At 65.5% G+C, this 16,638-nt stretch overlaps 2 protein-coding genes across 4 annotated transcripts in view; both read right to left on the bottom strand.

The window, feature by feature from the left end:
* Positions 1 to 6: 6 nt before the first annotated feature.
* AJM1 (apical junction component 1 homolog) lies at positions 7 to 6,308 on the bottom strand. Of its 3 annotated transcripts, XM_039858876.1 has the most exons (3): positions 4,965 to 6,308; positions 3,222 to 3,305; positions 7 to 3,147 (listed from the first exon to the last, which is right to left on the bottom strand). In XM_039858876.1, exon 3 carries the CDS (start codon positions 3,086 to 3,088, stop codon positions 182 to 184), a length of 2,907 nt encoding a protein of 968 aa, XP_039714810.1. In that variant the 5' UTR covers positions 3,089 to 3,147; positions 3,222 to 3,305; positions 4,965 to 6,308; the 3' UTR covers positions 7 to 181. The 3 variants fall into 3 exon arrangements, with proteins under 3 accessions (XP_039714810.1, XP_039714809.1, XP_039714808.1); XM_039858875.1 differs by having other exon boundaries at positions 3,222 to 6,308; XM_039858874.1 differs by having other exon boundaries at positions 7 to 3,305.
* A 288-nt stretch (positions 6,309 to 6,596) lies between these two features.
* Positions 6,597 to 16,638, bottom strand: part of RABL6 (RAB, member RAS oncogene family like 6) — a 21,856-nt gene continuing 11,814 nt past the window's right edge. Inside the window, exons 5-15 of the mRNA XM_039858877.1 lie at positions 16,081 to 16,172; positions 14,006 to 14,146; positions 13,334 to 13,439; positions 11,982 to 12,085; positions 9,918 to 10,234; positions 9,619 to 9,769; positions 8,916 to 9,119; positions 8,639 to 8,840; positions 8,120 to 8,291; positions 7,314 to 7,381; positions 6,597 to 7,204 (exon numbers count right to left, since the gene is read on the bottom strand). Coding sequence (XP_039714811.1) covers positions 7,019 to 7,204; positions 7,314 to 7,381; positions 8,120 to 8,291; positions 8,639 to 8,840; positions 8,916 to 9,119; positions 9,619 to 9,769; positions 9,918 to 10,234; positions 11,982 to 12,085; positions 13,334 to 13,439; positions 14,006 to 14,146; positions 16,081 to 16,172 — 1,743 coding nt within the window. The 3' untranslated portion in view covers positions 6,597 to 7,018. The remainder of the gene's footprint in view (positions 7,205 to 7,313; positions 7,382 to 8,119; positions 8,292 to 8,638; positions 8,841 to 8,915; positions 9,120 to 9,618; positions 9,770 to 9,917; positions 10,235 to 11,981; positions 12,086 to 13,333; positions 13,440 to 14,005; positions 14,147 to 16,080; positions 16,173 to 16,638) is intronic.

Here is a 16,638-nt window from a genome sequence, read left to right as displayed (position 1 = left end):
TGAATGGACTGAGCAAGTCCTGAGTGGGCTGGGCAGGGCTCGGGGCGGCCCTGGGTGGACTGGGCGGGGCCTGAACGGGCTGGGCTGGGCCTGAGTGAGTTGGGCGGGGCTCGGGGGCAGTCCTAGGTGGACTGGACCGGTCTTGGGTAGGTTGGGTGGGTTCCTGGCGAGCTCCTGCGGCTCACATGATGTCGTCGAGCAAGTTGGCGCTGGCCACCCAGTCGAGTGCGCGAGGCTCGGAGGCAGCCATGATCATGCACATGAAGGGGCGACCGGTGCGCCGGTCAGTGGGGTAGATAGTGGTGGGCGTGAAGCGCCGGTTGGCCTCTACAAACTCGCAGAGCTGCTCGTAGACGCGCGGGAATTCGTGGCGCAGGAAGACACCGCGCAGCCGCAGCTCGCGCTGGATGTGAATGAAGGCTACCTCGCGCGCGCGCCGGCCCGCCTCCCCGTCTTGGTCCAGTCCCACCGTGCCTGGAGGTGGCGTCAGAATCAGCGTTTCCATGTCGGGTTCGCGGCCCCGGGCCAGGGGTGGCCGCGCCGGGCTGCCGGCCGCCAGCGCCACCTTGGCGAACTTGCGCACCGTGGGCCCAGGGCTGCGCGGCGCGGGCCGAGCAAGGCTGCCGGGGGGCGTGGCGCCGGGCCCTACTGCCACCGACACGCTGAGCAGGAAGCACTCGGCTGGCTCGTAGAGGCGCCCGGCGGCTGCCAGCTCACGCGCGTAGCTGCCCAGGGGTGCCGCATGCGTGGCCAGCTCGCGCAGCGACAGGTAAGTGGGCGACAGCAACAGCCCCTCGAGGCCGAAGCGCAGGAAGTTGTCTGCGGAGCCAGGGCTCGGGAAGCCCAGGAAGAGCACGCCGCGCCCGCGGGACAAGAAGCCGACACGCGCGATGCGCGAGAAGGCGCGGTGCACCGGACCGCTGTCGCGGCAGAACTGCAGCACGTGGCGGCACACGCTGCCCACGCGGCCGTACACGCAACGCGCTTTGTGCGCGTCCCAGTCCTCGCGGCGGCACAGGCGCGAGCAGTAGTAGGTATAGCAGCTGTGGCAGGACTTGAAATATAGGCAAGCGTTAAACATGGTCTCTGTGCGCCGGCAGCGCGCGTTGGAGCATGTCATCAGGTCGTCCTCGTCAGCGCTGGGCTCAGGGGACGCGTCGGCCGCCTGTCCTGGGCCCGCGGGCTCCTCAGCACTGCCGGCTGACGCGGGAGGCGAGCGCAGCGCCAGCGCAGGGCCCCCGGAACCCGCGGGCCGCGAGTCCAGCAGGCGACGAAGCTGGCGGCCCAGGCCATCGGCTGCGGGCTCGGGAGCTTGACCGGCAGGGGGTCTCGAGTCTATCACCAGGTCAGTGATGAGCTCGTCTAGCTGCTCGAGGCTACGCTGACGGCCAGAGGTGGGGCCGGCGGGCACAGCCGGCCGCGGGCGGCCCCCGGGCAGCTCCCAGCCCCGGGCTGTTGGGCGTTCGGCGGCTCGCAGGTCGTTGTCCGTAATGGTGATCTCTGGCGTGACATACCAATTGCGGCCTGGGCCCTCGCCAGCGCGGCCCTTCTCCGACAGCGACGTCTCGGACAGTGACAGCGCCGCATAGCGTCTGGGGGAGGTGGACAGGTTCACGACGACCGGCGGGCGCCGGCCTTCGGGGGAAGCGCCCCGCGGCTCCCGTGCCTCACGCCCCAGCAGGTTTTCGTAGCTGCGGCCTCGGCCCAGCGCGTCCTCCCGGCGCGAACTGGACACCAGGATGTTGTCCCAGGAGCGAGAGTAGTGGCGGCTGTCGGTGGCCAGACGAGGTGGGCTGGTGCCAGTGCCTCCGTGCCAGGAGGCGAGCAACGGGCCGGGATCTGGGGGAGGTGCCACCTGCAGGGTGCGGTAAGGCCGCGGGCCCCAGTCGCCCCAGGCCTGGCTGCCTCGTGGGTGTGGGTAAGTCCGCGCCATGGCTTCACGGTCGCGGTACCGTCCGAAGTCCTCTGTGTAAAAAGTTCGGGCGGCGGGATGAGCCTGGGGCTCCCCGGGAGGATAGCGGGGGCCCCAGGCCGGGCCGTAGGCTCGGGGAGCCTCTCCGTAGTAGGAACGGGAGGGTGGTTCCTGGACTGGGAAGGCACGCACTTCTGCATAGTAGCCGCCCCCGCGCCTTGGACTGGGCCCTGGGGCCTCTGACGAAAAGGGCCTGTGGAAGTAGCTGTCAAAGGGAGGTCCGGGGCTGGCCATAAAGCCGCCGGGGTGGCCCTCGGGCTCCTCGGTGTAGAAGAATTGGGTGGGGCCCGGCGGGGTGGTGAAGGGTAGACTGGGGCGCTCTGTGTAGTCTCGGGGCCTTGGGAGGGGCCCATCGCAATACAGAGCCCGGGGGTCCACGCAGTACGAGTCACTAGGGGTGGGGGTGCGCGACAGCGCCACGTGGCGGGGCCCGGGCACCGTGAGGCCGTGTATCTGCGGGACGGCGCGGGCCCAGGGCGTGGTCTCTGTGGGCCCGCAGGGCCGCGAGCCCCGAGCCGTGTGCTGCAGCACCGCGTCGTCGGGCTTGATGTCCAGGCGGCAGCGGACGTGGGGGGCGGGCCCAGCTGGAGTTTCGGGCGGTGCGCAGCGGCCTGCGGTGGCGCAGAGGGGCGCGATGCGGCCGGGGCCGCCCCGCTGCGGCTGCAGTTTGATGGGATGCAGCTCGTTAGCGAGAGCACGTAGCGCGGGGTACACGGGCTCCCGGCGCGGCGACCCCTCTGCCCGTGCCGCTCGTTGGGCCTCCCGGCTTCGGCGCGGCAGCACCGGCGGCGAAGCGGGCGCGGGCGCCAGGCCCTGGGGCGCGCGGGGCGTGCTTTTGGAGCGGGGACGGCGCCGGGGTTCGCCGTCGCGGGGCCGGGCGCGGGGGCCTGCGGGCTCTGCAGGTGGCGGCTCAGGGAGGGCCTCCATGGTCGCCCCGTCCAGCGCCTCCAGGTAGTCGAAGCTGCGGCAGTGGCGCTTGTTGAAAGGCGCGGGCGCAGCAGGCGGGGCCACGGAGCGCTCACATGGTGGGCGCTTCGACGCGGGCCCCGGGGCCGCCACCTTGATGTCCTGATACACGGTCGACACCAGGAGGTCTGGCGGGTCCGTGCGGGTCATCTTAAAAGGGATCCCCAGGCTGGCAGCTGCAGCTCACTAGGCCTTGTGGGGCTTTTGCCCTGGGAGGAGACACGGGTCAGGGCGGCCTCTCTGCAGCCGGGCCCCAGCTACCCCCCGCACTGGCCCGACTTACCTGGGGCGCAGTGGGCCGAGCAGCCCTGGCTTCCGGCCTTGGCTGAGGCCGCAGGCACTTGCTCCATGCCAGCGTCAGAAGCACCTGCAGGAGTAACTCAGCTGTGCAGCCACTCAGGTCCTCGCTGCCCTCCCTACCCCCCATCTTTCTGGGCCACTTTCTGCTGGAATAGGTCATCTGGAAAGGCCATGCCATTGCTGTGGTTCCGCAGCTCCTGGGCCCAGGCTCCAGTAGTGACAACTGGGCAGGCTTGGTTAGACTCCCTCTCCTGGGACTGGATCGCGTAGGGGTTTGGTCCCAGGGCTGCCCCCTGGTGCCCATGGCTGGAATAACTGCGAGCTCATCTGGGGCCTTATGTAGAGACTTCTTTATGGCTGTTGGCTCTACAAAACCCATCGGTAACAGAAGCACCCTCTTAGCGTCCTGTGCAGAGAGAGCCCTTCCTTGGGCCTAGCTTTAGCCAGCTCTGCACAGTCACTGAGTCTTCTGCTCCACTTGCTGACTAGGCTGGGCATGGTACCCCGACACCACAAGGGTTGCTGCACTGGGGACAGTCCCCTGTGCCAAGCCCCACCCCAGTATCCCTGAGGTGGCCCCATCAGGTCCAGTACCGGCCCCTAGGCTGATGAACTAGTACATCCCACCCTTGACTCTTCATATGGCTCAACCCAGAATAATGTCCTCAAAGAGCATACCTGGACCCTAAAACGCCCTTTCTTTTGCAGAAACCTCTGACTCCAGCTATCTTGGGTGGCTGAAGCCCACCAAGCTCATTGGAGTGTCATGACAGGGCCTGGAAAGTGACCCCCAGATTTGCAGCAATGTGCTGCAACCTGGAAACCAAGCCCGGGCTGCAAGGCCACGTGGTGTGTGAGCCACTGGGGCTCATGGCTGCCTCTGTTCCCCTGAGCAGTCACCTGGCCAGGAGGCCTCCAGCAGAGGAGGCAAGTGGGGGTGGGTAAAACCCCTCCCCGTTCTCAGGAGCGGGTTCTCCCCATAGCAGCTCAGGCAGGCTCCATGGAAACCTGAGGTTTCTTGCCTACCCCGCCCCCATCGGGATACTGGCTGGGTACAGGTCCACCCCTCTACACCAGGCTCACATTCAGGTTTGGGCCACCCACCCCTCAGGTACCAGGGCCTGGACAGCTGCAGCAGGGCTTAGATGATGCTGACAGGGCCTGACCTCCTCACACATCCTGGGGAGCATGCTCCAGGGCGAGCTGGGGAAGGGGGGCTGGGCCCTCACTTGGCAGGACCTCTGGTTGGGTAGACCCTGTGTCCCAGGTGTGCAAGGGGCTTCCCGCCAGGGCTGTTCTTGATCTGGGCCACCAAGGCCCAGGACCTGTCCTCATCCTAACCTTAGGTCCACCCCAACTTTATACCTGGTTCACGGGACCATGCTCCTTCCACCCCCTTCCATCCATCCTGAGCTCAAAGCCAGGCCTGAATTGGGGGCTGAATGACAGGATGAGGCTCCGCCCCAGGGAGGTGACAGCCTGGCCTTGCTGCTGCCGGGATGAGGAAGGCACCCACTTCATGGGGATGGCGGTGGTCTGCTCAGCTTGGGTACTAGGCCTAATGAGCTTTGCGGGTGGCCCTTCCCACCCTGCAGCCTGTCCCCCGGAACCCCAGCTGAGAGCGGCCTTCGCGGGATCGGCCGGTGTCGGCTAGGGGCAGAAACCCCCCCATCCTATGGGTGCCCCACCCGACAGGGCGCATAGGTCAGCGACCCCTACCCCTTACCTTGGTGCCACGCTAACGTCGAGTCCGATGGGCTGTGCAGGCCCATGCCCGCCGGGCCCCGCTCCGCTGCGCCGTCGCCGCATCCGCGCCGCGTCCCCGGCACCGGCAGAAGCTTCGAGGCAGCGGCGCGGAGGCCGTCCGGCGTTCAGTGCTGCCCCCGATGGCGGCCGGCGGGGTTGCACTTAAAGGGGCCGCACCGGACACTTGAGATCCGCGTGGTCTGCTGGCTCCGCACTGGGCCTTGCTGGGCACTGCGTGGCAGCCCCTCATCTCCCCATTCACCTCCCCCTGTGCTCATGAGGTGCAGGCCTAGAGTCTAAGCAGGGTGCGTGGACCCATAGGGCAGGCTTGTGTTTTTGCCATCCCCCACCTGGTGTCCCGGAGGACATCTGCCTGAGGGCAGCTGGTGGCCTGGCAGGCTGTGGGAGCAGGGCTCTGAAGGAACCCCAAGGACTGGCCGGGGCTGTGGCCAGCTCCCAGAATTTACTCCCGGAATTCACACCTTGGGTTGGGCCCAGGCAGGAGCAGATGGGCCGCTCCCTGCCTCGCTGGTTCCGCTGCAGCGTTGGAGGTGCTAAGCTCTAAAGGTACCAGGGGCCATCTGGCTCGCATGTCTAGGTGGGGCCTGGGGCCTCCTGCCCAGGATGCCCAGTCTTTCCCCTGCAAGGACGCGCTCCTGTCCTCCCCCCTGCCCCCGGCATCCAGTGTCCAGACAGGTGAGGGCTGTCACTGCCTTAGGCAGGTTTGCAGGTGGCCCACTCAAGCCACATGGTGACATCCTTTCTAGCCCCCTCCAAAATGAGATGCTGAGCCAGGGAACATTCTAGCTCAGCAGAGGGGTGGGTCAGGGATACCCTGGGCTCCAAAGAGCAGGGCCTGCCCACTGTGGGCCTGTTGGATGTGGGCCCTGGGCAATCCGTTTCACATTGGCCTTATTCCCACATTCATGGGCTCAAGGATGGTCAACCTCACAGGCTGTAAAGAGAGTCCCTACGTATGGGCTTGGTGCCTGTCGCCCAGCACCTGCCCAGTGACTGCTGTCCCAGTCCCCCCTGGGTGCAAACTCTTGGCACAGGAACCAGCGAAAGGGAAGGGGAGGCACAGCTACTCCCCGCCCACCCCTGGAGGGAAGGGCAGCTCCACTATGGAAGCAGTTCTCATGGCAACTGAGGACGGTGGGCAGGGATGGATGCTGTGGGAGCTGTGGGGGGCAGGGCCTGAGGGGAGTTTCCCGGATGAAGGTGCCAAGGAGAGGGAGGTGGCTGGAACAGAACAGGGACTGTGGGAGGCCGGCAGGGCACAGACACACCTGCCCTCAGAGGGCTGGACACCCTCAGCCTTGCCTAGGTGGGCGGGGACAGGCACAGAGGATAGTGGCCATGCTGGCCCAGCCTGTGGCTATCGGGCTGGGCCTGTTGGGACGTCCTCTGAAGACCACTCCTGGCCAGTGGTGCTGGAAGGCCTGCTACCCCAGAGGGCAGCTTGCCCTTCTGGGAGGGAAAAAAGGTTCTTTGGTCCAAAGGCAGGATGCTCAGGCCTTTCCCACCAACTCACCACAACCGGGAGCAAAGGGCGCTGGCAGTCGCGCCCACCCCGCTGCCCCGAAGCCCAGCAGCAGGGAACACACAGACACGCAGTGAAACAGGACAGCTTTATGGGGGGGAGGAGTGGAAGGAGAAAAAGGAAACGAACGGGGACTTCCCTGCGCGGGCTGGCAGGCACGCCCGTGCGGGGCAACACTGGACCCCACGCCCGGGAAGAGCCTCCCTTGGGAGAGGCACCTGCACTGCCCAGAGGGCCCAGGGCACAGGCGCCCCGCAGCCCGAATGGAGCAGCGCAGGAAGCGGAGCTCACGCGCATGCGGTGGGCTGGGGCAAGCAGGAGCCTGGCGGCGACGAGGACGCGCCCCGCCCCTGTAAACAGCCTCACGGGCCTCCTGGGCCTCTGTCCCTCCCTGAGAAGCGCGGGGGGGCCAGTCACCCGCTGCCCCCTCCCTGCAGGGCTGGCCCAGCGCCCCCAGCCAGCAGTGAGCGAGCCCTGCCTCTGCAGCGTGCCTAGAGCTCTTCATAGTCCCCGCCCCCGCGGAGGTGGCCGCTCGGGGCCCCGCCCCCCAGGAAGGCCTCCAGCGCGTCCACCGAAGACCTCTGGCCTCGAGGTCGCCGCCGCCCATGCTCGCGGCCCTCCTCCTCCTCCTTGCTCTTCTTATGCTTGCTTCTCTTCTTCGCTGCCTTTTCTTCCTCCTGGGGGCACGGCGCAGTGTCAGCCGGGGAGGGGGTGCCAGGGGACCAGCGCCTTTCCAGGACCCGCGCTGCGTCCTCCCGCCCCACGCCGGCCGGGGACGCAGTGTACCTCTCTGCCTTTCTTCTTCTTCTTCTTTTTCTTCTCCTTCTCCTTGGAGAGAGGCCGGCCCTCCTTATCTGCACGGGCAAGGACACGTGTCAGCTCCCCCGCTGGGCTTCCCCAGGCTTCTGCAGACGCCCCCTGAACCATGGTTCCAGGGGCAGCACCACCAAAAGCCCGCAGCTGCAGCCCCCCAGCCTTTGTCCTGGGTCTGGGCAGCCCCCATTGGCCCTGGTGCACTCTCAGCAGGGGAAACGCTCTACCCCCAGGACAAGCCCGGGCAGGTCCTTTCTTTTCCATTCTGGGGACCCAGAGCTTCTGGGACATGTCCCAGGTGACACTAGTAGCTGGGGCAGAACTGGGTTCAGGGGACCCACGGCAAAGGGTGGGGACAGGGCCAAGGGCACATGGAGCCACGACCGCACATCGGGCCTGGAGACCACGCCAGTGGAATCCGCGGAGGGCTGGACCCCGGGCACACGCAGGCTTCAGCCAGCTCCCAGCTGCACCAAATCCCTCCCATGAGGACATGAGGACACTCGGTCAGGTCCCTGTGGCCCAGTCCCAGCCTGTAGCCTGCTCCCAGAGTTTGGGATGTCATCGGAACACAGCTGGACCCCAAGCAGGCTGGAGGAATGCCTGGGGTGGGGCTTCTCAGGGAACCACTGCTGAGGACCCCCAGGTAAAAAGGGACAGGGAAGGGGTCAGAAACGTGCCCCGTGGCTGGGCTTCCGCAGGTCATCCAGCACCTGGACTCCAGTAGGACGGGGATGAGGACAGAGGATATGAGCAGGTGCGCCCAGGCCCCCAGCTACCTTCGCTGCCGCTCGCCTTGTGGCCGGTCTCCACCAGCCCCAGCCCGAACAGGTCTGCATCGTCCTTCACTCGGAAGGGGGGGCCGTGGGGCTTGGAGGCCAAGGGCTGTGGGGCCGGGCTGGCATCCTCATCGGTCATGTCGGAGAGGTCCTCGCGTACTGGGAACTCACCCTGGAGAAGGAGCGGGCAGGTAGCGCAGCCATCCCCTGCCCCAGTTCCCTCTGTCATGTGACCCCTGGACTTAGGCTCCCCTATTTCCCGGGCAAGTGACAAGCCCCCTCGGGGGGCCCCACACCTGACCCTGTCTCTGGGCCACGACAAGGCCTGAGTGTGGCAGCCCGGATGCTGCAGCCCCTCCACTCTGCGGTCACCATGGTGGGTGGACAGGCCTGCGTCTGGGAACAAGTCGCACAGGCTGAACTCTAGCTCTGGCCTCACCATGATGTTGCCCAACACTCTCAAACTTTCACCCCCCTCCCACCCCACCCCGCCCCAGGCGTGTCCTTGGGGATCCTCACCACTCTCCTTGGAGTGTCTGAGTCGCTCTCAAAGTCAGGATCGTCCATGACAAAGGACAGCATCTGTGCAGCAATTGGCCCCTCGGGGTCACTCTCTGATGATGCTGCCAGCTCCTCCTTCCCACCCTCATGCCCTTGAGAGGAGTCCTCAGCAGTCCTAGGAGCTGTGCCCCTGTGTGGCCTCGAGGCCTTTGTGGAGGACCTTTGGGACAAGGAAGATGATGTCGGGGGGCCAGTGGCCACCCCTGCCATTTCCCCCAAGGTCCTTTCTACATACCATTTGGCCTCCTGCTCCGGGCACTTCTGTGGGGCCAAGATAGTGGCCTTGGGGTGCCCTGCTACGTCTGCACTGGAGTGAGTGAGGTTCTCCCCGAGGACAGGGCTTATGGATAGCAGGGGCTTGATAGGTGTCTTATCCTCGAGGTCGACGTCGTCCTGGAAACCTGCCACCATTGGGTTCCCTCCTGGGGCCTCCCCATCGCTGCAAAGGAAGAGCAGGGTGGTCAGAGGTCCTGGCAGGGTGTGGAGCGCCTGGCTCCCCACCTTGAGCACTTCTGGCATCAACAGGCACCAGACGTACCCTCTGTGCCAGGCGTGGACACCGACTGTGGGGCTGCTCACCTTGGCACTCACATTCTCATGGGGGCACACGTGGCAAATGGGGACCTATTTCCAGGGCGGTCTGGGATGGGAGAGTGCTGTGGGGGGAAGGGGCCCCACTGCTATGGCAGAAGCATCAGCAGCACACAGGCCGCAGGAGAGGGAGTGTGAGGTGGGGCTGAGAGGGATGGAGGGGCTCACAGGCCACGTCAGGCACTGGGGTGGGAGCGTGTTGCCTTCATCCTGTCAGTTTGCATTTTTGGAGGGACGTGCTGATGTGGGAGATGCTTGGTGGGACCTAACTCGGGAAGCTGCTGCCTGTGGTGGTGCTGTCGAGGGCACAGGCCCGGGGCTCAGAGGCAGCCCAGTGCCACCCTTACCTGTCACTATCCGGAGGGACCTCGGCCCCAACTTTATCCCCATCCCCCGAGGGGGCTGAGTCCTCCAGGAAGCTGTGGTCGAGGCTGTCTGCAGGGACGGAATCCTCCACGTCCTGGACTCTGACCGGGGCCTCTGCAGCAGTGGCTGGATCTGCGCCCACAGGGCCAGGGCACAAAGGGGTGGCGTGTGACTGGGCCGTCGAGGTGCCACAATGGGGAAGGGGACCCGGTCTCAGTCTCAGGGAGCTCGTGCGCCCGCCACCGCTTGGGCTGCCCGGGCCTCTTCCTGCGGAGCCTACCTGGGGGCGAAGGGGCCGCTTCAGTGGCCGGCGAGGTCCCAAACAGCCGGGAGATGAAGCTGCGTCTTGGGGGCTGGGCAGGGGCCGCAGTATGCGTCGGGGGCAGCGAAGCCTCCACGGGGGACAGGGGCGTAGGGCAGGTCGAGGGGGTGTGCAGGGGTGGCGGTGGGGCCGGCTGGGGCGTGCTGGGGCTGGAGCTCCCCGTGGACACAGCGCTGGGCACCACTGGGGACTGGGAGCCCGAGGGCGGGCTCTGCCCACTGGCTGCCGGGGGGGCTGCATGGCCGCGGCTACGCGCCTCCATCATCTCCAGGAAGCTGGGGGCACAGAGGGCAGGAGTGAGACACCTGCCTCGTCTCTTCCTGATTTGGTGACACTGACAGCAGTGTGCCTGCTGTCAGGCTCAGCAGCCCTGACGGCCCACAGCATCATGCATAACATCCCCTGGGAGTCGCTGGCCCTTCCCGCCCATGCCCTCTGACCCCGCTGGGATGGCAGGGCAGCTCACAGGGAGGAGGTTTCCGTGGTCCGAGGCTGGGCCTGCAGCAAGGCCTCCCTTAAACAGGCCTGGGGTGAGGGCTGGCCCTGCCCGCAGGCTGGAGTCCCTGGGGACTGGGATGGAGGGATCTCCGCTGGCCACCCTCACGCTGAGGTTGGGACTTTGGGGCTGGGGTTTGGCGTGGGCTGTGAGTGGAGTCCAGCCTCTGGCCCCACAGCACGGCTCTGGCCCAGGCCTCGACCAGCCCCTACCAGCGTTGCCTGCTTCCAGGCCCCCAGTCCTGGGTGGCAAGGGTGCCAATGACCATCTCCTCAGGGGACAAGGCTCTGGGCGGCTGGGGTGGGGCCCCCTTGGGTGGAAACGCCCTTGCCGGGGCTCTGGCCCTTCACTCTCTTGCTGGTTCCAGAACCAACAGCCAGATCTGACTCCGCGGAGCCCCGAAGGCCCTTCCGACAGACCCTGCTGGGTGTCAGGACGCACAAGCGTCGTGCCTGGGCCACAGCCCAGGCACTGAGCTGTTTCTCTGGGAAACACCTGTCTGCAGGGGAAGTTCAGGGGCCTGTCCCCCTGAAACAGCGCCTCTGACTCTCTTAGCAGCTGCGGACAGGTGCCACCAGCTCTGGGTGCCCACTCGCCGTCTGCCGGAAGTACACACGGGCAGCCCAGGACAACGCCCGCTCTGAGCCCTGCCTCCCCACTGTCAAGGACCAGAAGGTTCTGCTCCTACTCCCCAAGGCTCTGTACCACCATGAACCCTCCCGAGGTCAAGGAGCTCTCTAGAGACCCTCCCACCCCTAGCTGGTGTCAGCCTGGGCAGCCGGCCCCAAACAGTGACGGCAGCCTTAGACAGAAAACATCGCGGTGGCCAGTCTCGCTGGGCCATGGACACACGGCCTGGGTCAGTGGCTCCTGGTGCCACATGCCAGGCAGCCAACTGGTGAGGCTGGTCTGGACAGAGGCACTTACAGCACCAACAGCTGTACTGCCTGCATGTGCTTGTGTCCCCACAGCCAGGTGGCTGTCCTGGGAGGAGGCTGAGCAACCATCTCTGATTGTGCCCATTGGCTCAGAGCCTCCTGTCGGTCCTATCAGGCCCATTAAAGGAGGCGTGGCTCCAGCGTGCTCACTGGGCAGCGGGCGGCAGAGCCTTGGGCGCCAGACCTGCCATCCTCAGGGAGTGCCTGCAGGACCCTGCGCCCTCCTCCCAGGTCAGGTGGACTCTGCTTAGAACCCAGCCCACCTATTCCAGAGAAGGGCTTCCCTCGCTCTGAATGTTGACCATTGCTCCTTAAAGGAGAACTTCGGCACAAGGAACAGACGGGCTGCAGGCCTCCCGGCACGGCGGCGCCCACCCTCACCCCCGCGGGGCCCGGACCCCGGTCTCCGAGCATTACCGCCTTCACGGCTGGAGCCACACAAGTCGCCCAGGCTGACAGTTCTGCCCGGGACGGGTGGCACGCACTCTGCTGTCTCGGCAGCACGGGCCCCGGCCCTGGCCTGCAGGTGCCCGTGTCACCTTTCCCACAGAGCCCTGCCCATGGGTCCAGCCGCCCAGGCCGACGTACATGCCGTAGTTCTGGTCCTCGGTCTCCTGCTGCACCGACAGCTCCTCCAGCGTGGCATCGATGTCCAGCTGGTTCGTCTCCAGCTGTCGCAGAAGCGTTTCTCTCTGCGGGAGAGGAGCAGAGACGTGAGCAGAGAGCGTCGCTGCAGCGAGCCCCCCTCTCCAGCCTCGCGGCCCCGCTCGGCTGGTTCTCGGGGAACCAAATGGCAGGCACACGGACGGCATGAGGCATCGCTGTGCAGAGACCTAGAGGCCCGCACGTCGCACTCAGATAAAAACTGAAAGCATCTGTAACCACAGCAGAGCACAATGCCAGGCCGCTGCGAGGAGGGGGACAGTACGCCCGGCCTGTGTCTGAGCGGGACCGCCACCCACCCCAGCCTGCGGGGTCCACGTTTCTTTCAAAACAAAGGAAGAGAAAACAACCCATAGTCCCCCAAATCCCACATCCTTTTCGAGAAAGAATGGAAACCACTGTGGCTGTAAAGAAGCCTTGGGTCAACGCCCTGGTGACAAGCTGGGTCGGTGTCACGTGCCCTGTGCCACTGTATGATGCGAAGGGCGTCACCTCTGGGTTCTACCAGGAAGCAAGCGACTGCTGTGAGGTGGGACAGAAGGGGCCCAAAGGACGGAAGGCGAAGAGAGCCCTGCGCTTCACTAACGGGCTGACGGTTCTGACAAAAATAGCCCAGAAACGTGAGGGTGACACGGGACACGCTGAGGAAACAGAACTCCCCGTGCCACCCCAGCGACTGCCCGTAAGTCTAAGAATCACTCCAAAGCAAAGGGTTTATGAGAAGTCCCAGCAGGGGTGACACCTGGGCCCCATGGGCTGCAAACCTGGCTGCATGTGCACAACAGGAGGAAGACAGGACATCTGGACCGGAGGCCACGCACCTCCGGGCCCGGCCCTACAGCTACTGCTGAAAGGGACCAGGTACACAGTGAGAGTGGCTGGCCCGGCCACGAGAGGGGACCAGAGGAGCTGGGATGCAGCGTGGGCATCCATGGTGAGGAGGGACCGGCACGGGGGCCAGTGCAGAGGCTGAGGGGCGGGGCTGCAGCACCCACTGGTCCAGATGTCAGTTCTCCGCCTAAGGACGTCTTCGGACGCCTGCGTGCAAGCGCAGCTGTGGCTGTGGTTCTAGAAAGGCCCAGGCCCCAAGCCAACCCGGCAGAGAGGAGAGAACAGGGCAGGCCACCTTGGGGCCACCAGTGCCAGCACCCTAAATTCTAACCAGGGACTATGTCAAGCTGCCAAAGTGCTCCTTGGGGATGAAGGTGGGGCCCAGCCTCGCGCCCAAGCAGCAGCGGAGAAGCGAGCGTCTGCTGCCGCCAGCAGGCAGGGCTCACCTGAAGCTGCAGGAACGGGATGTTGAAGAACTTGTGGAGGTACTTCAGGCCGAAGCTGTTCTTCATGGAGGACTCGGCGTAGCGGAAGTACGAGGAGCCTGGCGGCCTGCTTGCAACAAGAATGGCCGCGAGACTGCGATGGCCGTGGGCAGCCAGGCACAGCCCCTCCAGGCCAAGAACTGCACCCCGGCCAGGCTGCCCTCAAGTCCCTACCTCCCCAAGGTGCCTCCTGCAGGTGACCGCCCCCTGGTGCAAGGATGACAGCCAAGTGGCCCCACGGTCTCGGGCCTAGACTGAAGCCTCAGTGGGCCCCACTTAGCCGATTGCCCACTGGGTGATGCCTGGACGGGGCCCGAGCACCCTCCCCTCTCGGGTCTGCTCGGTGTCAGGACCAGTTGCCAGGCCTTGGTCCTCACTCTGCAACTCTTGCTACACGCAGCCCTCCCTCCCACTGGGTCCACATGCACATCCCTGAGCACACCCCCACACTATCCAGCCCCCCCACCGTCTGCTCAGTGCCATGGCCCCCAACCCACGCCCTGCGTGACTAGGGCAGGGCGACTGGCGGCCTGTTAGGTGCGTGGGAGGCTGCAGTGGGGCCTGGAGGCCAAGAACGGTGGGCCAGGAGCATGCCCCAGGCGGGAGACTTGCAAGGTGCCGGACAGCACCCACCTGTCCAGGCTGTCGATGAGGTCACGCACGTCGTCTGGCAGGATGACGCGGTGCTCGCCCATGTCCCGGTAGTTACCCAGCACGCACACAGGCACGTGGGTCGGCACCTTCGGGAGCTCCCGCAGAATGTAGCTGAAGGTCCTTGGGGGGCCATGCAAGGAGAGACCCACTTGAGTTCTGGTGCTGAGACCCTGGCCCTGTGGGCCCTCCCCAGCCGTGGGGCACGCCATCCTGCCCGCCCCCCCCTCCACAGAACAGCTGCGGGGTTGCCCGTTCTCAGGTGCTCACGAGTCCCCTTCCTGTGTGTCCTGTGACTTTTCTGCAAGTCACAGCTGTGGCCCATGGGGCTCTCTGAGGTGTCCCCTCTGCTGCCTCAGGGCTTTGCTCTACAGTGGAAATGGGGGTCTCACATGGTCCCTTGACACAGGGCCCATTCCTGTGGGGCTGACGGTCACTCAGCCTAACAGAGTTGTCACACGCTGTCTTCAAAATGGCACGTGGGAATGAGCAGCAGCGGTGTGACAAAACCTCCCTAATCTAGAGAAAACCAGTAGAAACCAGTAGGAAGCGCATCACACTCCACGTTTACACACACGCAAACCGTCCAAGGCCAAGGGCGTCTGCCCCGCCACGGCACCCTAGGACGCCGAGACACCTGTTGGGGGTGCACAGCCGCTCGGACGCAGGCCGCCTCAGCGGTGTTCTCCGTTCCCCAGGCACGGCGGGACCCCAGGCAGTGTCCGGGAATGCTAGTGTTCAGGGCCCCAGCTACCTGACCTCGCCCAGGCTCCTCGGCCTGGCACCACCTGCCCACTGGACACCTGTGCCCAGGTCTCACGGCCTCACGGACACGCGTCCGCCACCACTTCCCCAGGCCTCCCTTGGCCTGCTCGCCCTGTCTCCTGTCCTTGGTAGGCACACGTGGCCCCTGGCCACCCACTCGCAGCTTTCCTGTGTCACTCTTCCTGGAATTCAGGTCCCTACTCATCCGTCAAGAATACAGGGCTTATCAGTGACGCTGGGTGGCCACCGGCAGTGTGTCTGCCAAGTTCCACAGGAGAAGGCACCTGATCCCCGGGCCTGAAGACGCGTCTGCCCTGAGGAGCGGAGCTGGGCTCGTGTAGATGTGTCGGTGACGTGTGTGCTCACAGCTCCAGCATTCCGCTCCATGTGTTACCAACACGCTGCCGGCCACCACCCAGGGGCTGTCACGCGTGTGCTGGAGGTCAGTCCACACTGGGAGGGGTGTCCTGCAGGGCAGCACTGCTGGGCGCCTGTGGATGGCCGATGTGACCCCCCGCGGCCGCGTGTGCCCTTCAGCTAGAGTGGTGCGCACCCTCCCCCCACCCCTGCCCGTGAAACGCTGCCCGCGACTGGCGCTCAGACCTGGCTGGGCTCCAGCGAAGGACAGCGGAGCCGCGTGGGCTCCACACGCAGTAACAGCAACACTTAAAAAGCGGAGTGGAAGGCAGGCGAGCGCCCCACGGGCCGCTCCTAAAACATGCTGCAGCGCCTCCTGCGGCATCCCGAAGACTTTCCCTTCCGAGTGCAGCCCGGACTGCCCAGGAGGCTGCCCCCGCCCGCTCCTACGACCCCGACGGTGGCTGGCGGCGCCCGCTTTCCTCCCAGAGTCGAGTCCCATGCGCCTCCACGCGGAGGCCCTGGGAGCTGACGCACTCACCCCCGTACCCACCCTTGCTGATCTCGCTCTGGAGCCTTTCACGGGGGTGGCATCCTGTGCGTCCTCCCGGCGCAACTCAAAGAATGTGGGGGGTCCCGGGAGCCCCTAACTCAAGTGGCCACTTGATTCTGACCCATTTTAGACAGTGTTTTCAGGAAGTCTGTGGAAGGCATGAGCCTTGCCACCCCCTCCCCCGCCACGGCCAGCCCGCCCTCTGCGCGCAGGCATGAAGATCCCCACGCCCAGCGCCAAGTCACCACGCAGGCACCCGGAGACTTCTGCCGGGGGTCCTGAGTGGCTAGACTGCGGGTGTGCGCCCCGCCCACGGCCCCCAGAAGTACTGGGCCGCAGCAGGGAGGCTGCGGCGCCACCTGCTGGACCGCGGGGGCCTTACCACTGCTTGGTGATGTCGAACATCATGACCACGCCGCTGCAGTTCTGGTACACGTCCAGGAACTCCGCGTCCAGGGCCAGCTCGGACTCTGCCTGGGGATGGGAGGGGATCGGACGTGAGGGCTGGGGCTTCTGGCGGGGTCCCACAGATGTGGACCGGCATCTGGAAAAGGCTGAACAGGACTTTTACAATCTGAAAAGACAATAGCTATTTTCATTTTGGAAAAAAATACATAAACACAACAGCATCTAGCGTGGGGTCACTTTGCCTCAAAGGGTCTGGCAGTAACTCCTTCAGGCCCTGAGGCCACAGCGCCTCGGCCCCCGACCTGGGCGGGGTCTTCTCCACTAGCCACCAGGAGCCTCGCCTGTAGGGTCCCAGACTCTCCGCCACCCAGGATGACAGTGCTGGGGCAGCCAGCACGCCACGGTGAGATGTGCATTCCAGCACCACGGAAACACGGCTGCAGAGAATCTTCTAGAGCAGGGGTGCCCAACCCCCGAGCCGTGGACCAATACCGGTCTGTGGCTTGTTAGGAAACAGGCCACACAGCAGGGG

Source organism: Pteropus medius, unplaced genomic scaffold (assembly GCF_902729225.1).
Source record: "Pteropus medius unplaced genomic scaffold, Ma_sr-lr_union100, whole genome shotgun sequence".
Taxonomy (NCBI): Eukaryota; Metazoa; Chordata; class Mammalia; order Chiroptera; family Pteropodidae; genus Pteropus; species Pteropus medius.
The sequence above is the reverse complement of the archived record's forward strand: the minus strand, read 5'-3'. Positions and strand labels throughout refer to the sequence as shown.

Bases quoted from the DNA above. Each gene is read 5' to 3' on its own strand.
- AJM1 (XM_039858875.1), bottom strand. From the start codon at position 3,088: ATGACCCGCACGGACCCGCCAGACCTCCTGGTGTCGACCGTGTATCAG.